Source organism: Mauremys reevesii, linkage group 4 (assembly GCF_016161935.1).
Source record: "Mauremys reevesii isolate NIE-2019 linkage group 4, ASM1616193v1, whole genome shotgun sequence".
NCBI classification, from domain to species: domain Eukaryota; kingdom Metazoa; phylum Chordata; order Testudines; family Geoemydidae; genus Mauremys; species Mauremys reevesii.
In genome coordinates, this window is record NC_052626.1 from 44,475,549 (window position 1) to 44,502,722 (window position 27,174).

Sequence of the window (27,174 nt, forward strand, 5' to 3'; positions counted from 1 at the left end):
TTTCAATTCACCTCATACAAGTACTGAAGTGCAATCTCTTTATTGTGAAAGTGTAACTGACAAATGCAGATTTTTTTGGGGTTATACAACTGCACTCAAAACCAAAACAGTGTAAAACTTTAGAGCCTACAAGTCCACTTAGTCCTACTTCATATTCGGCCAATCACTAAGACAAACAAGTTTGTTTACATTGATGGGAAATACTGCTGCCTGCTTCTTATTTACAATGTCACCTGAAAGTGAGAACAGGTGTTTGCATGGCACTTTTGTAGCCGGCGTTGCAAGGTATTTACATGTCAGATATGCTAAACTTTTGTATGCTCCTTCATGCTTCAGCCACCATTCCAGAGGACATGCTTCCATGCTGATGATGCTCATTAAAAAAAGAATGTGTCAATTAAATTTGGGACTGTACTCCTGGGGGAGGGGAAGAGAATTGTATATCTCCTGCTCTGTTTTACCTGCATTCTGCACATATTTCATGTTACAGCAGTCTCAGATGATGACCCAGCACATGTTTGTTTTAAGAACACTTTCACAGCAGATTTGACAAAATACAGAGAAAGTACCGATGCGAGATTTCTACAAATAGCTACAATACTCGACCCAAAGTTTAAGAATCTGAAGTGCCGTCCAAAATCTGAGAGGGACGAGGTGTGGAGCATGCTTTCAGAAGTCTTAAAAGAGCAACACTCTAATGTGGAATCTACAGAACCCAAACCACCAAAAAAGAAAATCAACCTTCTGCTGGTGGCATCTGACTCAGATGATGAAAATGAACATGCATCAGTCCGCATTGCTTTGGATTGTTATCAAGCAGAACCCATCATCGGCATGGAACCATGTCCTCTAGAATGGTGGTTGAAGCATGAAGGGATGTATGAATCTTTAGCACCTCTGGCACATAAATATCTTGGAACGCCAGTTACAACAGTGCAATGCAAACTCCTGTTCTCACTTTCAGGTGACACTGTAAATAAAAAGGAGGCAGCATTATCTCCTGAAAATTGTAACCAACCTTGTTTGTCTGAATGATTGGCTGACCAAGAAGTAGCACTGAGTGGACTTGTAGGGTCTAAAGTTTTACATTGTTTTATTTTTGAATGCAATTTTTTTGTACATAATTCTACATTTGTAAGTTCAACTTTCATGATAAAGAGATTACAAAACAGTACTTGTGAGATGTGAATTGAAAAATAATTGGTTTTTTTTACAGTGCAAATATTTGTAATAAAAATAAATATAAAGTGAGCACTGTACACTTTGTATTCTGTGTTGTAATTGAAATTAATATATTTGAAAAGGTAGTAAACATCCAAAAATATTTAAAATAAATGCTATTCGATTTTTGTTTAACAGCACGATTAATCACGATTAATTTTTGTAATCGCTTGACAGCCCTACAAAGAAGGAGATTAGGTCGGTTTGGCATGATTTGTTCTTGACAAATCCATGTTGCCTATTGCTTACAACCCTATTATCCTCAAGTGCTTACAAATGGTTTAATACGTTGTTTCAGCATCTTTCCAGTTATCAAACTTAGGCTCACTGGTCTATAAATACTCAGGTCCTTTTTGTTCTCCTTTTTAAAGACAGGTTCTATGTTTGCCCTTCTCCAGTCCTCTGGGACCTCACTTGTCCTCCATGTATTCTTGAAGATATGGTTCCAGTATTGCTTCAACTAGTTCTTTAAGTACGGTAGGTTGAATTTCATCAGGCCATGTCAACTTGAATTCATCTAATTTCTCTAAATATTCTTTAACTTGTCTTTTTCCCTATTCTGGCTTGTGTTCCTTTCTCCCTGTTGTTAATATTAATTGTGTTAAGCATCTGGTCACAATTTACCTTTTTAGTGAAGATTGAAGCAAACCAGGCATTAAACAGCTCAGCCTTCTTGGTATCATCTATTATTTAGCTCTCCTTCCCCACTAAGTAGGGGACTTTCTTTTGTCTTTCTCTTGTTCTTTTGCTTACCCCACCTCAAATAATTCTTTCACAGCAAAGATGACACCACCACAACTACCACACCCCCATGGTTAGTCAGAAGAAAAAAAGAATAATTTGACTTGACACCCCACATTGGATGAAACCACCCACTTGATCATTACTTTGATTGCTTAAGGGGAAAAAATGACTCTGAAATCCTTAATGAACAACTTTCTTCAGAAACTCTGCAGCATTAACAACCTCCCTCAGAATACCATCCTTGCCATCATAGATGTCACCTCCCTGTACCCCAATATCCCTCACAAAGACAGAATCACTGTCTGCATCACATGTCTACAAGACAATGGACAACACTCAGATATCCACCCCAAACACATTGCCAAACTCATCCATTTCATCGACACCCATAACAATTTTACATTCAACAACAAACATTTTGTCTAAACCATGTGAACAGCTCTGAGGACTAGAATGGCTCCCCAGTATGCCAACCTCTTCATAGGCCACCTCAAGGAAGAATTTCTGGACAAATGCAAATGCAAATGCATCACAAAAGCAATGAAATCTCTCAGATACACTGATATTTTCATCCTTTGGACAGACAATCTAAAATCCATCATAGATTTCCAGAACTTCATCCACCACCATCCATCCATCAAACTCTCTCTAGAACACTCTGACAACAGCATCAACTTTATGTACACCACAAAATGCTCTTCAACAATGGAACCCTACAGACAAATATATACAAGAAAGTCACTGATCATCACAGATCTAGTAACCACCCCACACAAACTAAGAAATTAGTTATCTTTAGCCAGGCACTCAAATACCAAAGAATGTCCTCTGAGGAGAAAGTCTGGGATACACATCTTAAAACCATCTTCACCAAACAAAGGACCCTCCATTAGAGAAGTAGATTCCATTATGGAATGGGCCACCCAAATATCCCAAGAGAACCTGCTTCAATACAGAAAAAATAAAAATGTCTGACAACACCCCACTAGCTGTTACCGAGCACCCTACACTGAAGCCCATACAGGGCATCATTAAGCAATTACAAACCATACTTGTTGGGGCTGACATCCTGAAATAAATCTTTCCTGTACCCAGTGGCAGATTAGCCACTGGGCCAACAGGGCCCATGCCCAGAGGCTGCGGCCAATTGGAGGCCCTAGAAAAATGGGTGCCTATGTGCCCCGATCCGCTCTGCCCACCCAATGCTCCTGCCAGGGACTGGGGTCGGGGCACGGGGGCTTGCCATGCTCCGCCTACCTGGTGCTCCTGCTGGGGCGTGGGGCAAGTCCCCACACCCCAACCCCATTTACCCAGCAAGAGTGTGTGTTGTGTGTGTGTGTGGGGGGGGGGAAAATGCAGGAGGAAGGGGTGGTGAGGGGCCCCCATTTGCTCTGGCCCAAGGCCCCCACAAAAGCTTAATCTGCCTCTGCTGCTACACACTCTTGGGGCCTTCAAACAACTCCAAACCTCACCAAGCTCATCATCAGAGGTAAGCGCCCTACAGACCAAGACACACCAACTCAAAGTGGCACCAGACCCTGCCAAGACAACGGATGCAAATCTACAGACATCACTGCTATAATAATCAATACCTCCCCAAGATTTATGGGTCTTACATATGCCTATTACAACATGTGGTGCACCTTATCAAGTGCACTAAATGCCCCAATAACAACTATGTGGGTGAAACTAGACATCACTACGCTTTCAAATAAACTCAAATAGGAAAATGATAAAAGACAAAAAAAACACTGTATCACCTCTGGGGTGACACTTCTCACAGAATGATAATTCCACATATGACCTTTCAGTCCTCATCCTCAAAGGAAACCTGCACAATGCTTTCAAAAGACAAGCAAGTGAACTTAAATTCATAACTTTGCTAAACTCTAAAAATCAGGGAATCAATAAAGACACTGGATTTATGGCAATTACAACAATCTGTAACACACTAACCCTCCTTTTTTCTATGACTGTAGAGATGTTATCTGTCCACTTCCCCTAAAATGTTCTCTTTTCTGTTAACTGCTTATGCTAAACTATCTGTGCCACCTTGTATTTAGCTGTGACATTCTGAGTTCCTTTCCCAGACCTGAAGAAGAGCTCTATGTAAGCTTGAAAGCTTGACTCTTTGACCAATTGAAGTTGGTCCAATAAAATATATTACTTCACCCACCTTGTCTCTCTTGCTCTTAATGTATTTATAGAGCCTCTTCTTATTGCTTTTTATATCACTTGCTAGGGGTAACTCATTTTGTGCCTTTTATATTTTGTCCCTTCGTGCTTGTGCTCTTCTTTTGTACTCGTCCTTTAACAATTTTTCCACGTTTCCATTTTCGGAAGGATTCCTTTTTAATTTTCAGGCTATTTAATTTCAAGAGCTCCAGATGAAGTCACATTGGCGATGACGACAATGACGACTTCTTCTTCTTCTTCTCTTTCCTTCTCATTGGGATAATTTGCTTTTGTGCCTTTAATATTGTCTCTGAGAAACTGCCAGCTCTCCTGAACAACTATTACCCTTAGATTTTTCTTCCCATGGGATGCTACCTACCAGTTGCTTGAGTTTGTTAAAAGCTGCTTTTTTAAAAAGTGCATTGTCCTAATGCTGCTGTTCTCACTCCTTTCTTTCCTTAGAATCACAAAATCTATCATTTCAGGATCACTTTCACCTAAATTGCCTTCTACCTTCAGATTTTCAACCAATTCCTCGCAGTTAGTCAGAATCAATTCTAACATGGTTGCCCACCTGTTTATTTCCTCCCCTTTCTGAAATATGTTGTCCCCAACACATTCTAAGAACTTATTGGACATTTTGTGTTTTGTCATATTACTTTTCCAAGAGATGTCTGGGTAGTTAAAGTTCCCCATTACCACTAGCTCTTGTGTTTTGGATATTTCTGTTGTTTCTTCTAGAAATGCTCCACTCACTTCATCCTACTGATTTGGAGATCTGCGGTAAACCCCTACCATGATATCACCTTTGTTATTTTCCCCTTTTTATTTCACCCTGAGACTTTCACCTGGTCTGCCTGTTATCACCTTCAGGACCTCCAAACAATAGTATATATTTTTGATGTACAATGCAACATCTCCTCTCTTCTTATCCTGCCTGTCCTTTCTGAACAAGCTATAACCTTTTATAGCAATATTCCAGTCATGAGATTTATCTCACCGAGTCATCTGAGATACCAATTAAGTCATAATCTAGCTTGTGTACCAAGACTTCCCAGTTATTCATGTTTATTCCACATACTCCTTTGCATTTGTGAATAGATATCTAAGATGTTCAGCAGATTCCTCCACTGTTGTCCCATTCAGATGTCAGACCAACAATATTACAGTAACTGTGTTCTAGCTTATAGGTTTTGATCAAGGGTTTCATGTTGTTCTTTCCCCTACACTGACTCTGAAATGATCAAGCAAACACAAAATTCTAAGGAGAACAAAGAGTAAGAGGGATATAGAGCAGTGGTTCCCAAACTTGTTCCGCTGCTTGTGCAGGGAAAGCCCCTGGCGGGCCAGGCTGGTTGGTGTACCTGCCACGTCCACAGGTTTGGCCGATCGTGGCTCCCAGTGGCCACAGTTCGCTGCTCCCCGGAGCACTAGTAGCCGCGATCGGATGAACCTGCGGACGCGGCAGGTACATAAACTGGCCCGGCCAACAGAGTAACTTTTTCTTTCACTCCTTCAAAAGCACAGAACTTGATCTAGATTGAATAGTTCTTAAGGAAGAACTATTGCTACAATTATGAGACAAATTCTATAGTCAAGAATACCAGGCATTGTAGAAAGGCAAAATAGAGGTCTAATTAATTAGAAAATATTAAAGAAAGAAATTCTTAAAAAACTATAGTATCAAAATACACCAGCAACATTTAAAGGGAACAATAAATGGCAACTGGAAGCTGCAGTAGACAAAAATTTCATCCCATCACAATATGAATTTCTAAATAGTAAGCCAAAACAAAATATTTCAGAGCTCCAGCAATACCATTAAAAATACTTGTTGAATTTCCATTTTTAAAAAGAGCGTGCAGGCTACTGTAGTTAATTTTAAAGAGATAAACCAATCCAGATGGCATCAAGCTTAATTCTCTGACTGACAACAGAAGGATAGAAAAAAATATCATCTACATGATAAAATAGAGGCAGACGTATTACTCATTATTTTAAAAAAATGTTTCTTTAAAATAAAACTCTCCATTCTAAAAAGAGTTCTAGATTAATTTTTGTACTGGAGGATAAATGTGTACAATAAACCTTTTGAAAATACGATGATATGATGCTCAACATTCAACAAAAAGCCAAGTTTATATATTTTCTTATTTCACCTCTAAAAAATAAAATTGACAAAGATATAGTTAATTCTTACCACACAATTCTGTAAGGTACTAAAAAATAATAATAATAAAAAAAATCCATGGTTTGCTGGTTTGTCCCCAACTTTCTCTATTCAATAAAATTTCAAATAGAGACATAAAATGTTACTAAAAATAATAGAATATTGGTAAGACTAAAATTAGCTACATAGATAGATATGATCTGGTATCCTAATAAATGTAAGAAAAAAAATCCAAGTGTTTTCAACTTGGGGTTAATGATTAGCTGCATAAAGAGGTCTGATGTCTCTCTCTCTCTCCTTTTTTTTTTTTTTTTTGGTATTGCAAAGGCAACACAGCCATCATGCAGGTCTGTCTGTGTCATTCTTAGGCCACTTTCAGGCAGATTGAGAAAAGCTGGAAAGTAAACACAGGTGTTTTAAAACTGGAGCCGCTGTCAGGGACAACCACAAACACCCTCAACTCTGGTGTGGCAACGCCTCTTTCCCGCCCTCTCTTTTTTAAAGCAATGCCCAAAAAGAAAATGTCAAATGTTTCACCTTTCACCACCTCAAAATAACTTGGAGCTTAAAGCATTGTTTGGCAAATCTCACGCAAATAGATCATTTTTTCATTTCTTTTCAAATGTAGCCAATTAAAAATTATCCACATAAAAATAAAGAGTAATTTTATTTCTATTTTATTTTCAAGATAAGTTTGCTGGTTTAACTGCAAGCACTGTGTTGCAAATTGAATATCCCCCCCCCAAAAAAAAACTAGTTTAGACTGCTTGCTTCAGTTTCAGCTAGAAAATATGAGTGGGAATTTTGCAATGCCTAACAGATAGACTTAATCCAAAGGATAAGATGATAAAAAAATCCATAGCTTTTTGGTCATTGTGCAAGAACAGATGCAACACTCTAAAAGTACTAACTTCTTGTAAGTCAGCTATCTCAGGAATCTGCACATCCTGTTTAACAGCCACAAAGAGGTATTGGCACTAGATAGCAAAAAAGTATGGTAAGTAAAAGTAGAACAATTCACCACCAATTATGTAATTAGTTTCCACTTAGGCAGCCAAGGTATTAAAAAAACATTAAAAAATGTAATCGCTATAAAGAGACTTAATATTTCACCTTCAAAAACAGGTAAACTAAACAAATGTGTTTAACGCTGGACCAAAACCATCAACACTCCTCACAAAGTCTATAATTGGTTCATAACAAATATGAAAAGATATGGCAGATAAAGCAAGAACTCCTTAAATGTTATACTCAAAGTTGAATGAAACTTCCTCTCCTCCTTGCATAAGCAGTTGACATACTTCAAAAATTAGTGTCATTAAAAAAACAATGCCTATCAAAACCAGGTAGAATATTACTTATCTTAAAGGATGGTTTTTCTTGTCAGTCTCCACATCAGGACTCCAGAACAATTTTCTTTTGGAAATAGACGCTTACACGCCCTGAACGGTTTTAAAAACCAGACACCAGACTTACTGTGTGTTCCGTGTTCTAAGTTAAACAAACATGTGCAGTACTTCATGAGGTAGACAGTGCTCATGCATATATTTATTTATGTTAGAACACAAGCAGTTTGGAGTTGGGTTTTTTTGAATTTCTCAGTATGGTGAAGGGAACATATTGCTTTCAAAAGATCTGGCTGAGTGATCCTTAGCACCTTCCCATTCAGTTAACCTAACTGGGAATTCAAAGGTGCTCAGCATTTCACACATCAAGCCTTAAAAGAGCAACACTAGGTAACTCTTGAAATTTAAATTATACAAGACAAATCAGTTGTCACATTTAGTCATTTTTAGGCCATGTTAGATTGTTATTGATTCTTCATGGAAACCTGGATTCACAAAACCTATGAATTATTTTCTAATGTGGTATTAGAAGTCTGAAGGGGTAGTATTTTCAAAGCTGCATTCTGTCAAGAACAAGAGGCAACAGAATGTAAATGAGAGTAAAACAAATATCAAAATTCCATCATCTTGTAGGGAAGCATCCATGCCTTGCATCAGCTCACACATACAGACAAAACATATGTAATGTTAAGATCGTGACCGAATCCATAAAGAGCAAATAAATTAATTATTTAGCATTAATTGTCCTTAACTCCGCCCCCTGCACCAAGCATAACACATATGGACTGTAATATCACACACTACCCTGAAACCGCTGCACGTAATGGGGCAAAAGTTAGGGAGAACATGTCAAATTTCTACATATATGTTAGCTTGTTTTACTGGTTGGTGTTAAACTTAATTTTTCATAAACACAAGAAGGATTTATGCCTTCACAACCCCCCTTTCATGGTAGTTTTTAATAGAGAAAAACCCCCACAACATATTTTTTTCAGGCTTCTTTGTTTTTTTAATTCACACCATAGAACTACAAGATGCAATGTGAATTTTGAGTCACATCTCTCATATGCATACTTGACACCAAAGAGAAAAAACTCTAAATTAAAAAATTTGGATTAAGTACAAGAGACTTTACAAATGATTGTTTAATAGCGGTTTTAAACTGTGTGATATTTACTTAGGGGAGAGAAGCAGCAATTATGGTCCATTACTTACCTGTATGTCTGAAAACATTTAAAAAGTGTATTTTTAATCCAATAGACTGGAGTCGGTTTAGTTTACCAAGTCACTGGCTACCATTAAATAATGAATGATTATCTTTCATGCACCATGCAGCCGTCCTGGATGAAAACTAAGTCCTTCCAAGCCTTTGTGCTCAAAGTTATTACCCATGCACAAAAGGAACCAATTTTCTAAGCAAAAAAATCTCATGCCCTGCTCCTTTGCAGTGCTGAGCACTCACAACTGCCACTAACTTTTATAGCAGTTGGAGATACTCAGCACATCTGATTAATTACTGGATATATCTGTAAATTACCTTTCGGCAGAGACTTGTCATTTTCTGTGTGTCTTTAAAGCACAGTACTGTGGTGCTCAATAAAAAAGATATAATAAATTTTAATCAATTTTTGTTACAGAAAACAAAACTGTTTTTAATAAATGGTAGAAAAGCATCTTAGATGCTTGGCTCATTTTATCTTTTAATAAACAAGAAAAAACATCAAACTGATTTTTAAAACTAAGGCCCCCGGTCCTGCAAGTCTTATTCATGTGAGTAATACTTATTCACATAAGTAATCCCATGAGTGAAACTCACTGAATTAGGCCCCAGTTTGTGAAAATGTTGTTTCTGGACTTGGACGTGCTATTCTAAGTTTCAGTCTGGAATGAAGTTTTTACTGTTGAGTTCTTAAGCCCAAAAGATAGGAGGTTAGAATGGAAACAATTTAGTAATGTGAATTATGCTGCTAGAACGTCAACTCTGCTGGGCAATTTTTTCAAGTCACTAAAGAGAGGAAACGAAGTCTGATGTCATTTTCTTACAAACATAAACAAATCCCAGCAAGACTGCAAGTCTCTTTTTCTTTTTCCTGAAGAATAACAGAAAAAACAAAACTATGAGAGGCAGACATTCCTTTGTAAGGTTACAGCTAATAAAGCATTTTATGTTGGAAAGTAGACATGACACAATTTGAGTTTAAAGGTGCATTCAGCTTTGTCCTAATATTTTAAATTTGACAACACTACATGTCAAAAGATGTTAACGTTGTTTTGTGGTCTGACAAGTCACTCTGTAAGAATAATTTTTAAGCAGCTTTTCTTTTTGTTTCAGTTAAAATTAAAATCCATGCTGTCTAATCCTTGGAGTCAATCTGTAATTAAGGGGATTTGAAGAGAGACCATGCACTGCATTAATGATAAAATTTAATATCTGTTTTAATACTCCAACATAAGAAAAAAAACTAAGCAACACACAAAAACAATCATCTCTCTATTGTGTGTGAATACATAGTATATGCACCATTTCTCTGTGTAGTAGCAATGCTATATTTGATGTCAGCTTCTTTGTTTCTAGAGAGAATATTTCAGGATTTAGTATCTTTGCAGCTTAAAACTGCATCTGGTTGAAAGTTGGCACACAGCTCTAGTAGGCTAGATAAAAAGATTTTATTTTATCTAGTATAGAAAATTAATGTTGGATGTATAACTGCTTCTACTTGGAATTCCTAACAATCACACTCTCAAGATTTCAGACACTTCCCCCCACACTTCCAACATCTAAGACAAGTATAACTCAGAGGTGAGAGATAAGAGTAGACAAGCAAGTTGACCAATTTTATTTGGTATTTTGATTTTTTTAACAGGTCAATAAGTACTTTTATAAATTCTATTAAACATACTGCAAAAATGGTTTTTCATAATGTTTTTAATGTAAATCCATATTCTATACTATGTATCATAGAGCACTGTACCTGCCAGTATAGAGTTTGATATCTTAACTATTTAAAACTGCAGCAGGTTGACACCTATTGTAGTATTGAAGCTGTTCACTCAACTGTACACCTTTAAATGAAAACATGATTGTTTTTAGACAGAAACTGATTTTAAGTAGTCATACTTAATTTTTGTACAAACGAGGGAGTAAAAGATCTAACTGAACAAAGAGTGCCGTTTGTACTTAGAGTGGTTCCTAATTACATTTTGGATGAGACGGTCTGAAGTGATACAATATTTGTATTTGAGAAATGGATACTGACTTGGATCAGTAATTTTACCTTGGAATCAAGCATTTTCCTCAATAAAATGCCTACTTCTTCTGAGCCTTTCTGAAAATTGTATAGAACCACAACTTATTCTAGCAACAACTAATAGTACTGTACAACATACATATGTACTTTACTACACAGATCTACACATAGCTTCTAATGATGTCACTGAATATTAAATGGTTTATTTTTCTACGCCAGTATAAGTGTACATGGCACTTCCCTGGAGACCTTACAAGCTCTGGGCCCACACCTACAAACAATTAAGTGTGTAAGTAACCTTAATACTCCAAAGCAAGTAGAGAAAAAAAATAAGGTCCCAATCCTGCCAAAGCTTATGCCTAGGGCCCTACCAAATTCACAGTCAATTTTGGTCGATTTCATGATCATAGGATTTAAAAAATCATAAATTTCATGATTTCAGATTTTTAAATCTGAATTTTCATAGTGGTGTAATTGTAGGGTTCCTGAGCCAAAAAGGAGCTGTAGGAGGTGGAGGTCACAAGGTTACTGTATGGAGGGGGTTTTGGTACTGCTACACTTACTTCTGAACTACTGTTGGCAGCGGCACTACCTTTCAGAGCTGGGCAGCTGGAGAGCAGGGGCTGCTGGCCAGGAGCCCAGCTCTGAAGGCAGAGCCGCCACCAGCAGCAGCGCAGAAGTAAAGATGGCATGGTGTGGTATTGCCACTCTTAGTTCTGAGCTGCTGTTGCCGGGGCACTGCCTTCAGAATGGGCACCTGCCAACAGCTGCCACTCTCTGGCCGCCCAGTTCTGAAGGTAGTGCAGAGGTAAGGGTGGCAATACTATGACACCCCCCACCCCCAAAATAACCTTGCGACCCCACTGCAACTCCCTTTTGGGTCAGGACCCCCAATTTGAGAAATGCTGGTCTCCCACGTGAAATCTGTACAGGATAGAGTAAAAGCACACAAAAAAACAGATTTCACGTGGGAGACCAGATTTCATGGTCCGTGATATGCTTTTCATGGCCGTGAATTTGGTAGGGCCGTATTCATGCCTTTGAATTGTACCAGTAAACTCAATGGGACTATTCACATGCACAGTCACTCACGTGAATGTTTACAGGATCAAGGCCTAAGTCAATAGGACTACCGCATTCATAAAATTACTCACTGAAGTTGTGCAAATCAATTTTTCAGTTTGCTGGCCAAACCAAAAATATCAAAAACAAATTTTGTCTTGGATTGACCCAAAACAATTTTTTTCAGTTTTCTCAGTGACACAAAAAGTCAGGAAATAATTAATTTAAGGTCAAACAAAACAAATAGTTTCAGCCAAAGACTTTTTTTTCCAATAGATTCACAAAGGTGCTCATCACAAAACTGGTGGAGGTGGTCAAGTTTCCCCCATTATATCTCATGGCCCCAGGGTTAGAGTGGTCACCTGGGATGTGAGAGATCCAGAGAGGTCAGAGTGAGAGAGTGAAAACTTAACAGCCTGATGGCTATGGGACTCACCCGGGATCCAGTCTTTGCTCCGATGAACACTTAATTATACAAAGTCTAAATGCAAGAGACCCACGTTTAAGTCCTGCTCCAAATCAAGCAGCATGGGGAATGGAACACATGTGTCCCACATTCCACGTGAGTACACTAACCACAGGACTATAGTGTAATACTAACCATCACAGCTTCCTTGAACAGTGCCTAAGGCCCGTTGTGAATTGAAGCCCACCCAATTTTTTTTTGGCTGAAATTATTCAGCAAACTCATGTTGAATTTGTGAATAGTTTTGGTTGACTCAAAACTGCATTTTCTGGCAAATAAACTATTTGTTTGAAAAATTTCACTCAGCTCAATTACTTGCATTCTTAAATGTATATTATTCTAAAGCTCACTGTTAGGAGCAAAGCTAGAGTCTAGCACCCAGAGCTAGAATCTTGGTGGAGATGAAGGAGAGGGCCATGGTAGAGAGGACAGGAATATTCCACTTCATGGAGGCTCCCTCCATGGGGGAAAACCAAAGGATCAACTCAGATGCAAATCAACTAGCCCCACTCCACCCCTCACCCAGTCCCACACATCCTTTGTGCTTCTGTGAAGGAAGAACCTATGAAACAGGACTCCATAGCCTTCAGGGTGTGCATGTCCCCCATGTAGCACCCTCAAAGACTTACACAGTAGAACTGCACCCCTCCCACACACCAACAAAGGTAAAGGTGGGATTTAACCCTTAGTTATGATCAAATGGGTGGGATTTTCAGAAGTGCCTTGGTGATTTGGGAGCACAAGTCCCATTTTATCCAATGTTGCACAATACCTGGGACAAACAAACAGACTGGGAATTAAACAGGTGAGGTAACTATAGTCTCCAGAAGCTATTTCTGCAAACAAGTGACAACCGGGAACCAAACTGCAAGTTCTGATGTAGCCCTTCTGACTTGATCTATGTACGCAAACCAAAAGGAGCTTCCCCACTCACAACAGCAGAACAGACAAGATCTTCAGATTAGGGGAGAAAGAAAGACAGGTAGGGGCAGATATATAGTATCTTGTGGCTTCTGAGGCAAGACTGATCAGCAGCCTTGAGACTGCATTAGGGCCCCGTGCTTTAGTGTCATTGCTGCTACCTCCCCCCTTCTACTCAAACTCATTATTGGTTCTTAAACCACAATAAAAAGCCTATTCAATGGTGCATAAGACTGAGACAAACTGGGCAGATTTTCAGATATAGGGGCCTCAGAAGCCATTTTAGCAAATGTGTAAGACTCAGAAATATTTAGATTGATACCCCCCCGCCATGTCTCCTCAGTGTCTACCTCAGACCTAAAGTGGATTCTATTAACTCTGAGAGCCTTTTCAGATAAGGAGGTCATGGGTGGGTCAGAGCAAGACCTTTGCTATTTAACGCTCCTTTTGGGAGAGGGCTTAGGTTACTACTACCTTTTATACATTTTATTGTAGGACAAATAACCAATGTGTCATCATGCACTCAGGCTCCAGATGTTGTTTACAGTTACTGCTCAAATAAAAGTTGTTTTCTCTGTGCATCCTATACGTTGACGATGAAAGTAGGCCATGAGCAGGGTGCATGAACACGGAAATTGGGATCCGCTGCACTGTCAGGAGTGGATGGAAACAAGACTTACATACAAAATTTAGTTTTATGAACTAAGTTTAATAATACTTAATAGCAACGTATTATTTGCCATAGCCATTCACATAGGTCTGGTACCTTGTCTCCAGGAGAAGCCTCAGAGAAAGGGAAAATAAAGACTGAGCTAAACATTTCTGTTTATTTGTTTGTGATGGAGCTATTCAATTAAAAAACAAAAAAGAAGAAGTAAAGCCAACACATTACAGCAACAGGAAATAAAAGGAACAGTAAGGAAAAATGCTCTATAAAGTTTTAGTACAAGGTCTGACTCAAAGCCAGATGGCCAGAGCCACCTGCTCCCACCTGGCAGTCGTAGCTCATATAAAGGGGAAAATCCCCAAAGTGATTACAGTTATCCAAATTCCAGTATAAGGAAATTACTTCAGGATCAGATCATGAAAGAGCAGAAATAAAACAGAATCAATGCAAAAAGAGTTCAGAGTTCAACAATATGCAAAAGCTTCACAGTACCTATAATATTCAGAGTGAAGAACTGCAAGCAGCTGCACACCACGTTGCTCTCAATACTTTACTAATCCAACAAGATTCTACTCTCTTGACTATGATATGGTGGGGGTGGTTGATTCAAGCTCTTCAGTCTTCTCTCTTCCGTGCTGTCTCAAGCCCATATCAGATCAGGACCCCTACGCCAGGACATTTAAATCCCCATTTTATTTACATATAGTGTGTGTGTGGTGACAAGTATCTCAAGCAGTCAATGATGCACCAAATAAAAAATGTCTGACAGACACAGAATCATCTGGGACCAGAGTAACATTACAGTTGTTTCATTGCTGCAATCACCCATTTACCACTGCTTTTAAAGTTAAATCCTCAGCCTTCAGAATTATCAGATGTTATCAAATACTGGCTCCAGACTCATCAAATTGGCTTTTGTCATGAAGGTTCACATCATGCCTAGGAATAAAAACAAAATCCCCCCAAATCCCCCAAAGATAGAGGAAAAAGTTTTCAAAACACCTAAATGGCCTAGGAGTGTGAAGACACTTAGGTACTTTTGAATATTATATTCAGATAAAGCTCTAAAATTTGGTACACCTCTACCCTAATATAACATGGTCCCCAGGAGCCAAAAAATCTCACCGCCTTATAGGTGAGACCGTGTTATATCGGGTTTGGTCCAGTACGGCGTGCCAGCAAGAGCCGGTACACCGTGCTGGACTGGACTGGACCGGCTTCCCCAGTGGTGATTTAAAAGGACCAGTGCTCCAGCTGCTGCGGGGAGCCCCGGGCCTTTTAAATCACCACTGGAGCTCCGGCAGCAGGGCTCGGACGGGGATTTAAAGGGCCCAGGGCTCCCCACAGCAGCCAGAGCCCCGGGCCCTTTAAATCACTGCCTGAACCAGGCTGCCAGAGCCCCGGCAGGGATTTAAAGGGCCCGGTGTTCCAGTTTCTGTGGGGAGCCCTGGTCCCTTTAAATCACCATCGGAGCTCTGGCAGCAGGGCTCGGGTGGGGATTTAAAGGGCCTGGGGCTCCCCGCTGCTTTACCATGTTATATCCGAATTAATGTTATATGGGGTCGTGTTCTATTGGGGTAGAGGTATATTGGGAAAATTTCTTGTACTCCTTCCCACATAAAGCAAGTCTGTCTTAGTTGGCATGAGTCCAACTGTACAGCCTTCTGAAGGACAGGAACAAGTTAACTGATACATTTTAGACTCCTCTAAAAATCACATAGAACAGTAACTATTCCATGCTTAATAATGAGACAGTTTTAAGGTCCAATATCTTATAACCTATTAGTGTTGGAAACATGTCTTACACAACTGGAAAGGTGTGAGTGGGGCAGAAAACCCAGGTATAAAGAACCTATTTCTAGTTCTGAAACCTCAAGAAATATTAGACTTTAACCTATCCCTCGCTGAAGACTAAAAGTTGCATGACCTGTACCTCAGATCAACATAATTTTTAAATGCAATTCTACATTTGGGGGAAGGGAAGAAACATTTTTGTAGTAGGTTTTGATTTGTATTGCACTGCAGCTAATTGAAAACTGCTTGGAGGCTTGGAATGTCCAGAGTATATCCCACTGATGATGGATTACTGGTCAGAATGAAGTGAGATGGTCAAATGTGTATGCTAAATTAGTTAGTGCATAGATAACATCATTATATATGGGACAGACATAAACAAGTGTTGTTCCAGACATATGTATATGGGACTGGGACAGAAGACACTGGCTGAGGGTCTCAGGACTGGAACTGACCAGGGAGCAGGGCTAAGGAAACTGGAGAGCAGGTGAATGGTATCTGATGTGTTTAAAACTTTACACTGCTGGCAGAGGAAGCTCTAACTGATGCTCAAACTTTCTCCACTTGGTGATCCACATAGACAGAGAATTCCCTGAAGCTGTGTAGTTATCTGTGGTCTTTTCTGCCCCACTGTGTATGATGATGCATGGGCTGGTTGCCAAAAGTCTATGACATATCTTTAATGGGACTTATAGGACAGTAAGACGAAAACACACTCAATTCACACTGGACTTGAACATGAACCCAATTTGTTATGCCAGTAATTGTAGATTGCAGTTTTAAAGTTCCGCTAGTGCATAACACAGCTGCTTACACAGAATCCAACCCTGCAACCCTTAGTCATGTTGACTAGTACTTAAGGCCATTTAACTCAGTGAGACTGATCATGGAAGCACTATTCAAGTTGAGTGAGGGTTGCAGAATTGGGCCTAGATGTAGTGAAATCCCACACAGACACAGAGCACATGTCAATACAACTTAGTCTACCAGCAAACAAACATTATATTTTGTCACAGTTAAGGTTCTGGCAGGACACACCCCATCCACCCAAAACCTTAAAACATGGAAATAAAAAGTTAAGGGAAAAGGCAAGTGTATTCCTTTCCACCTTCGTATTCCTTCAACATTGTCAATAACACACTCTCATGCTCTATGAGGCTTTCACTTCCATCTGCAGCAGATACCCAAAAGCAATATGTATCCCTGCTTCAATAAACTTACACTATAATGCGAAACCTTAACAGTGATCTCATATGCTTTAACATTAATTATATCAACAGATCAGCACATCTGACTGTCACATATTCTGTGCATTTGTGACATTACTTTGCCTTAACACTGTTGAGATCACTGTTGCACTTGCACTCAAATGGCAGCCTTAAACTGGGGTACATACTGCTTTTGGGTATCTGTTTGAGATGTAAGTGAAAGCCTTCCATAGTTTTGGTGTGCCTCACTGGACAGCTCCCCTGAGTCAGGAAGAAGAGAAGCTGCACCTGTCTGGGAATCAGAGGAAGAAACTGAAGCTGCTGCTATGTCAGTCCTGCTGAAGAGCATGAGAGGTTGTAACATGTCTCAGTGAATTCTGCGTCTATAACATTCCATCCCCACTGAAAAGTTCCTCAGCATAAGTACAGCAAGAGCAATCCTCCATGATGGGCAATGACAACCTAACTGTTCACAGAGGAAACTTCCATGAAAAAGTGTATGTAATCACTCACTTCCCAAAACACTTTGTCACCTCTCATAGACTTCTGGAAATTGGATACAGCCAGGTGCAGCTGCAGAAGCAGGGTGTGCATTCCTACACTGCATCAGCAGATCTGCCTATTTCCCTCCCCCTTCCATGGCAGTATGAAGCATACATCTGAATCTCCAAAATGAACAGAATGTTGGTAATCGTTAAGAAAGGAATAGATAATTAGACAGAAAATATCATATTGCCTCTATATAAATCCATGGTATGCCCACATCTTGAATACAGTGTGCTCATGTGGTCACCCCATCTCAAAAACAAATTGGATCAGATCCCTAGCTTTCACCCTTACTATCTGAGGTGAAGGAGTACAGTAATTGTCAGCCCTTTTGTAGAACAGCTACTTGAGGAAGACTGGACACTCAACTTCTCAGAAGGTTACACAACTATTTACCTGTCAGCAGTAGAATATTGGTGATTGGAAACCCTGAATTCGATCTCTGACTCTGGGAGAGCATTGTAGTTTATTGCAGTTAGAGCTAGGATAATCAAAACTGATTAGTTATTCAATGTGGGGTTTGTCATGGAACAGACCTGGGATGTGGGCCTGCAGAAGCCTTATATAAGCTCTCTGCTAACTTATTAAAAAAAAGTGGATCAGGAAGTATTCAGCAGCTCTTCCATAACTATTTTCTAGGTTACGGTTATTGGCTATAGTCAATGGTAATTTGAAAAGCAGTTACAAGACCAGAAGTTCACCTTTTCTTTTTTCCCAGCTCAGGGAATTTTCACCTGGGCTACAGGTATCAGAGTCAGACACATTCTCTCTCTCTCTCTCTCTCTCTCTCACACACACACACACACACACACACACTTTACTGATATCAGTTCAGCTGCTTTGCAGTAACAACCCAGTTTTGGACACTTTAAAAGTGAAGATTTGCTGGCCATGTGTGCCCACAGTGTTAACTGTAGTCATTTTTAAAAAAAGGTAGAAGCAGGCAATACAATCTCTCTTCAGAAACAAGCATCATATTCCACATTGTATATTACCTAATATTACAATAATTCCAATAGGAGTTAGCATATTAAAGTCTATGTTACAGCTGATGCTTCAGATTCATTATAAAGTCAAGGGTTATGTGCTTCACATGATTGGCTGAATGCTCAGCTTTAGTGCTCTTGTGATTGGCACACCTTCCCACTCCAAAAATCTAGCGATGCGGGGGGCCACAATGGCCTCTGACACAACTTAGGGAAGCCTAAGGGGTGCTCTAAATTGCCCCACCTGGAGTGGGCCTCCTGTCACTGCCACATACCATATGCAGAGAGAAGGAAGCATGAGGTGTAGAGCCAGGCAGTGTAGGATTTACCTACTCCAAGGGAATCCTTGACTGAGTCTTTAGAGCAGCTTTCGGGCCCCCTTGTGCAGCAGGACCAGGAGCTGAGGATCTGGCCTGAATGTATTAAATTCTTAATAAAATCATGAAAGTGTATAGGATGAATTCTACATAAAATTACAACTAGAGAGATGGCCAGGCAATAAAATACAATAAAACAATCACAGCCAAATATTAGCATTCTAACAGCTTTGAAGGAGATGTATAACCTTTAGAAAGTGTACTGACATCACACTTGGCTGGAATAAACTCATTAAGTCATTAAAGGTCACCTGATTTGTGTATCATTGTGAAACAGTCTCCCTTTCCCCATTTTAAGGGTTTAGCTTAAAAGTAAATTAGTGTGTCTCTTTGGTGTTTAAAGCAGATTAATAACAGCTTTACAAAGAATGTGCCACCTAATTAAAATTTGCAACATAAATCATAAGCCTTTGAAAAAAAAATCACCCCTCTAAACTTCGTATTCAAATCCAGTTAAATATGTTCCATGAGTTTTCAAATGAAGTTTATGATTTCACAAGACGAATTCTCTATTTTTTCTTTAGCAGAGCAAAGAAGATATTCACATAAAATACAATAATGTTATGATGATGGTGACTGAGGTATGGCAGAAACATTTCCTTTTCTTTTTTTGAACATATTCTCCACAGCTACGAACTACAAAATCAACAACAAAATAACTCAAGGTGGTATTCTAATACCGATGAAGAAAACTGTGATTCCTGAACACTGCTCCGTTTAATTGAGTCAAGCATTTCAGTGTAATGTGGGAATACATTTATCAGAATCAGAAGAGACCAAGTGTTAATTACGAAGGCCAAGCACAAATGAATAATCTTATATATAGACCCTGACATATTAGTCCCGTAAAGCACTTTGCAGATCTTATTTTATGAAAATGTACTAAGGGTCTATATACATTTGTGCTCTTAGGAAGCAATTATTTCCAAAAGATTTAGATATAATTCAATCTGGAATATTGTAAGAGATTTTTCTTTAAAATGGTTTCAGATAGAGGAGGATTATATTACTTTAAAATGAAAACACTGATCCAAATTCTCCTCACAGTGACATCAGCACAACTCTGGGTGTCACTATGAGAAGGATTTGGGACCGACATTTTCATTCAAATGAGTGCAATCCTCTAGTATGTGTGTGTGGGGGGTGAAATGTAAAATAAAATTCGGAGCACAAATTTGGCATCAGTGGGATTGGATCACTGTCACCATCAGGAGCATTTGGCCCATTACACTAATTAGTCACATAAATCCTAAACCCCATAAACTGATCGGCATGAGAGAGATTGGTTTAAACCAACTACCTTACCAAAAGAGTGAAGATAAGATGTACTGTATGGTAAGCTAATGCAAATGACTGACATGGAACTAGAGGAAAGCTGTATACATGAAACAGTGTCACAGTTCATACATGAGGCATGATCCTCAGGTCTGACACAAGACCTAAGGGCTCACAAGGGTGGCTTTACTTCACCTTAGTGTCCCCCTGATCTGGGTGCTGGTTAGGGCGTGGTTCACCCCTAGCACAACTTACCGCAGCCTTCTGCCCAATTCAATTCCTTTGCTATGATCCTAGGAAGTGCTGAAAGTCCTCAAAACCCACTCCAGCACGAGGGTAATTAGCACCTTACTGAAGGTGGCCTGTGCTCCCAACATCTTACAGAAACAACCATTTCACAAGAGACCCACATTACAAACTGTATTCAGCAGCTATTAGTGAAGGAGAATACATTCATTTTAAATTATGTACTTCTGTCTCATTTATGAAGTTAGTCATTACAGGACATTTCATATTACCTTTTTTTTAAGCCAGAGAGAATTGTAAGGCATGGGAGCGTTTCTGGGAAGCATTAAAGCACTCTGCAATTCCCTGTCTGTCTTCCCCGCTTTGCAATTTGCAGAGAGAGAGTGCGAAAGGTTCTTTAGCTCATCCATAAGAAGAAAAAACCCTATTAATCCTTTATACTGTACATTCACTTTCTTAATCCCCCACTTCTTTACTTTAGCAATAACACACCAGAGGCCTCGTAGCCCTTTTCTGAGACTAACTCAGCACCTTTATATAAACTATTACCATTAATTACCATTCATTTGTAAGGAAAATGATATGCTCCAGTCATATAGACATTTATGCATGTGAGTAACTTGACTTCCATAACTGAGTCGATGGGATTATTCATTTGAAGAGTAAATTGTGTGAGAGTTTCTCAGGATCAGGGCCTTGCTGATATTTTTCAGCTTTTCTCCTTTTATTTTATGAAGGAAAGAGTTGCTCAATTACAAAACAAGTATTCTCTTACGCAAAGGTAGAGTTATGGTTGCTGCCACACAACACTGCTTCCTGCTTCCCATACCCCAGCATCCCAAATCAGAGCACCTTCCCCTAGGCTAAGAAGCTCTTTCCTTATCTCTTTCCCCTTATCCTCCTCTCCTTCAGTCAGTCCCTGCACACTGATGGTGCTCCATGCAAGGATTGCAGCAGTCCTCTCCTACTCTGGAAATAAAGTTGAATGATTATTTATGAAGTTTGGCAGCTTGTTTTAGGTATCAGCCACTAAATCTCAACAATCCAGTGTTGTATGTTTAGTGGGACATTGCTCATGGATTTTTCCCTTTCTTTGAATAACAAAGTGTAAAGAAACTGATATTTTAAAAACATGTAATTATCTGAGGAGTTGTATCTCAGAAACCCTGTGAACAAATGACCTCAACTTTGTATCACAAACTCTACCTCAGGCCCTGAATTGTCATAGCAATTTTCAACCCAATCTGACTATGCATGTGGACTACAAAGAGTAAATTGGAAGGTATTAAAATTCATTACAAAAGTTCAATAAGTAACCTTAACTCTAATCCTATATTCCTGCTCTCTCCATCCTTTCTATACTTAAGGGTGCAAATATCTTTCTATTGTCACCCTGATTTTGATCCCTCCTTTATTTTTTTAAAGAAAAATCCAAAAGGCATGAAGCTTCTCATTTTTTTTTTTTACTCTCACCATAATAGATTATTCTGGCAAATTTGAGGTGAATTGGACAAGAAGAGTTAAATCTATGGGAGTTAGAAAAATATGAAACATTTCACCTTTTTTTTTTAAATTGGTGCAGAGTGGAAAGTAAAGGTGGACATCAGTCTTGTTTCTGCAGTGTGAGGTCTTGCAGCCATATTTGGAGGATGGATTAAGTATATACATGGTGATTTATATATGGGGTGCATGTGATGCTGGCAGACCAGATGCCAGCTCTTCCCAAGGTTGTAGATGTCAGCTGAGCATTGACAAATTCATAGCTGGAAACCAGACCAGCTCACCTGTATGTTAGTATTGTTCAAGATAGGTATTAGACTTATAGGAGTGTGTTTAGTGTTTAGACACTATGGAATGCTTGTAAGTTGCTGCCTGCATTGATTTCACTTGTCATGTCTGTATCCCACGCTATAAGGTGATATGTAAGTTTTGCTTTATAACTGTAAAAATGCTTGCTCTGAACCTGTGAACCCAGTCAGGAGGAATGGTCCATCACCCATCAAGAAGGACTATCAAAACTAAGTAGGCCATTGTGGTACATCACAATACAAAAACTTGGTTAACAGCCCTCTCACACCAATGAAGCTGCTACGTGCAATTCAGCCTGAATTCTGTAAGAAGGGGATAAAACAGGAACACAAAAAAATTCTCTCTCTCTTTTTGCTGTTTGGCCTCTAATAGCACTGGAGCTAGGAAACAGAAGCAGAGATCCTCAGGGTCAACCTGGGTTAGCCTTAAAAGACATTCAGTGCTGGCAGATTACTACAACTCCATCACCATTTGGAACCATATACTGTAACTCATTTGTGTATATATGTTGCCTAGTTTAACCTGTAAATAACTCTCTCATTTCTTCTTCCTAGTTAATAAACACAGTTTGTTTACTATAGGATTGGCTACAAGTGTTGTCTTTGGTGTGAGATCTGAGGTACAAAATTGATCTGGGGTTAGTGACTGGCCTCTTGGGACTGGAAGCAACCTGAATCTTTCGTGATCTTTAGCATATGACATTCAACTATCACTAAGTCCAACTTGCCTGGGTGGCTAGATAGAGTGGAGTGCCCAAAAGGACTATCGGTAACTCCATGGTAAGACTGTTATAACGCTTCAGGAGTTCACAATTGGTATTAGGTTGGTGAAATCTAATCACACAAAAGATACCAGTTTGGGGTGTCAGCTCTGCTTTTTGACAATCTGCCCTGAGGTTGGCACTCTCAGTCATGAACCACTCCAGACTGCATGACAGGGTGGATTAAGTAAATTGGTTTCCCTGGATCAGAGTGGGACAGTAAGAGTTGGGAAGATGTTGCTTTTGCGCTGTACATTGTATGGATAAAAGATACGGCATGTTTCCCTGAAAACAGTCAGGTGACCTAGAGGATATTTGTGGCTGATGTGAGGGGGTTCCTAGATTTGTAACTACTCTATGTGTGGTGAAGGTTTATGGTCACTGTGAGAAGCAAACCAGAGGTGAGACCTGGTGGTTGGGAATGAGAAGTGGGGAAGAAGTCTGTGTACGTGCATATTTTCAGTCATGCTCTGTTGCCCAATAGGGTGTTTGTGAAAATTCTGTCACAGTGAGCTCTTGTGCTAAGAGTCATAGGGGCAGGTGGTCCAGATTGCAATGGCAAGAGGAGGGCAGCTGCAGGAGAATATGTGATTTTTAAGAAAAATCACTGATATAAACCTTTACATCTAGTGACTGGTTTACATTTTCTAGGCTATTTTTACAACAAAAAGGGCTGATTAGCTTCGTGTTCTAAATGAAAGCTTAGTCACATATCAAAGATTACAAGCACTCCTGATGGGAGTTTTCAAAGGTTTTAAGTCCCTAACTCAAATTAACCACCCAATCTTTCAAAAAGTATTCAAAAGGGACTAGTTCTCTCTGAGGACAACAAAATACAACAAATCTGGGACTCACTAGATTCCCAGAGGTATAATATTAAAAAAACCCAAATGCAGCTTTTCCAAAAGTGAAAAGCCTTCCATATTTCATATCTCCAAAACAACTTGACCAATTAACCTCTAACTTTGCAAAATGAAATATGCCCGAGAAAGGCCAGGTAGAATTTAGATTCTTTGAGGACTGGATACAGGGACAGCAATAGCAGGATTAAAAATAAAATCTAATTTCAATTTGAACTATTAGGTCATACTTATGGCTCTGAAAATAAAATTATACAGTAAGCACCATTTCAGATAATATTAAAAGGAAAAATTGTAATTTCAATAAAACGTTATTGTTTTCTGATGGAAAGAATCTCTCCAGTAACCAGGGGTGCTGGAACAATTTTTATAGTGAGGGTTTTTAAGGGCCATTGAACAAAACTGTAAACTATGCATATAATGGAATCCACTTCAAGCCAGGGGGTGCGGCAGCACCTCCAGCACTCCTAGTTCCAGCACCCATGTGAGCAACTATTCAATGACATTAAATAACTAACTTAGTACAATTATGGGAAATTACTTAAAATCTTTTAAACATTTACTATTTGCAATCAACAGAATATCTGCCAAACACTAGCTTTTAGTGACTCCAGATTTAAGGCACCTGCATTACTGTGATCATAAATGATTCCAGGGTCTATAGTTTCTCTCTATGATGTCCATCAGTTATCTTGAAGAAGGCTATACTACTTTTGATAGCATAGACTTCATTTTGCAACATTCAGCAAACATTTCACTGGCAACCTTAAACTCATGCAACACTTGATATTTATGTGGCATAGTCTTTTCTAGTTTATTCAATAAAAAGCTTTTTCCAAAAATGGCCTCAAAAATTGCACAGCAATTTTTGGCTACTAAATTTATGTGCATGTTGTTTTATATGGCCAAGTTTCTGCTCAAGCAAAAAGCTGGATTTGTGTATGCAATCTCTATTATCATTCTTACATGCAAATCTGAATGTTTGCAAAATTAAGTCAGTAATTTTAGAAGTTAAGTGAAGTCTGCTCTGAAAATTCAGCCCTCTACATCCACAGTGATAAAGCGCTGTACCTTCTTTTTGTAATTAGTGAAGGAATAACTAAACGAGGTATATAAGTCAGCTGATAGTCACCATGGTCTACTTGAGAACCTGTCTCAAATTTCTTCACACGCAAGTGCCTTTTGTGCATTCCATAATAACCAACCGTGGATCAGCTTTATTGTCAACAGAAAGGCCAACTTTTAATTTCTTTGTTGCAGCATGAAGGTTGCACATGTCACTGTATCCTGAAAGTGACCAAGGGTAAAAGAGAGAAACCATCTAACTAAGCTGAGTTGTCTTGAATTATCGTGCGCTGACCAAATCTACCAAACAAGAATGACAATTCTCTCATGCTCTCAAGAGTAACAAAAGAGTCTAGGCAACATTTAACTATAAATGAGATATGTTCACTTCCTCATGCCTAAATAAAACACAATTTTAAAGTGACAATATTAAAGAGATAGAGGAATACTAGCTTCTACTGAAGATTTATTTTCATTCCTTCGCACATAAACAGGAAATAGATTTCTGAACATATTACTGGTTGAACATACTTACAAGTTTTTGCATCTTCACCAGGCAATTTCTCTTATACTGGCAAGTAATGGTGCCTGCAGTTAGGCAGCTACCATTTTCAACAACATCACAATGCCACTTTCTCAAATCAAAGTAGAAAAACCCTATCAAATCTCTTTATTGTCTTTTCTCTGTCCCCCTCCTCCTACTCTCCTAATTTTTATCCTTATTGACAAGGCTTATTATTCTTCCACCCAATTCCAACTGAAATAAGCTACCGTTTTGCAAATAGTAGTCTCAACTATGTGGTCACTAGTAGTATAGGTCAATAATGTTATTAATATAGCACATCCTGCTGAGAGCAGATCAAACAGCCATGCTTTAAAATGTTAGTTTTGTGCAATTGAGACAAACAGCAGCAGTTTTCTACAAATTATAAAAATGTAATATTGCAAGGACAGAACCAAAACCAAATCTAGTGCTAGTTACCACAACACAGCCCATCGATTTGGAGAATATATTCTTTCTTGTTGTTTTCACACAACACACAAAATAAAATAATACCATAACAGAAGGGTGCTGTATCTGTGTTTAAAGAAGGGGTTGTTGGCAAACACCACAGCTCACTTCTGCCGAAATGTACACAACTGATATATGCAGCACGGAAAGCTGGCACCATGGGCTTACAACCTTAATTTGCCTGCAAGAAGGAACGGAGATTTACCTTCAGAGCACGTTCTTGATTGTTTTCAGCAGTCAGATGTCTCGTGTTGTTTGCTGAAGTCTGGTTCTGCTCTTTCAGATGATGAAGCTCCTGCTCCAGCCGTTTGCACTGCAACGAGGAAAGAATTCCATTAAGTAAAGGAGATGGGGCATATTTTTTTCCTCAAGAAGCCAAATGAATTAATGTAAATAACACCATCACCATTTTTGCAGTGGAAAAAGCTTCCAGCAAAAGCAAGTTGTAATCAAAGAGATGAAATCATATTAGATCTATACACTACACACACACACACACACACACACACACACACACGTAAATCAATCTTTTATTCATTGTCTTGTTCGGATCCAATTGTTTGAAGGAAAAACTTATATATCAAGTATAGTATATCAAGAAACTCTGCCAAATAATATTTAAATATATTTTACAAATGAATATGACACTGAGCCAAATTTTGATCTCAGCTGCCCCAGTGTAACACAGCAGAATTTGCTTCATTATATATTTAAATATAATTGAATATGAGAAAAGTAAGTATGTACCTTTACAAAAACCTTCACTTATTAATAAGGAAATATATGTATAGATTTATACAGTACATATTAATAAAACTCAGACTGCATTCATTCCCAAATGTATATCAGATCTTGGACGACAACTAGTTTTTAAAAAAAATGTTTTTTTAATAATCAACTTTTTAAAACGATCAAGAACGGGATAGAAAATGTTAGTTTTTCCTATTCTGAGTGTGTGCATACAAACACTTCAAGGGTTAACTTCAATAAGTATTTTAAAGACCAAGGTATTTAGGATATTCAAATTGACACCCAAAGCAGATTTAACCAGTTTTCAAGATAGCAATGAGGGGCAAAACCCAGCTATCCTGGCTTACCATAGTAATTAACAATTAGCAGAAAAAAACTCTTATAAAAACAGGGAAAGGGGAACTAGAGATGAAGATTCAATGTCTTACTATGGGCATGTAAGAGGAATTGCTAAAGCAAAACTGAG

At 38.8% G+C, this 27,174-nt stretch overlaps 1 protein-coding gene across 14 annotated transcripts in view; it reads right to left on the minus strand.

Annotated features, from left to right (window-relative positions):
* The window catches only part of MIPOL1 (mirror-image polydactyly 1), a 292,792-nt gene that overhangs the window by 107,568 nt on the left and 158,050 nt on the right, over window positions 1–27,174 (minus strand). For all 14 annotated transcript variants that reach the window (XM_039535481.1, XM_039535472.1, XM_039535476.1 and 11 more), the window contains one exon: window positions 26,164–26,271. In XM_039535481.1, the coding sequence (XP_039391415.1) occupies window positions 26,164–26,271 (108 nt within the window). The remainder of the gene's footprint in view (window positions 1–26,163; window positions 26,272–27,174) is intronic.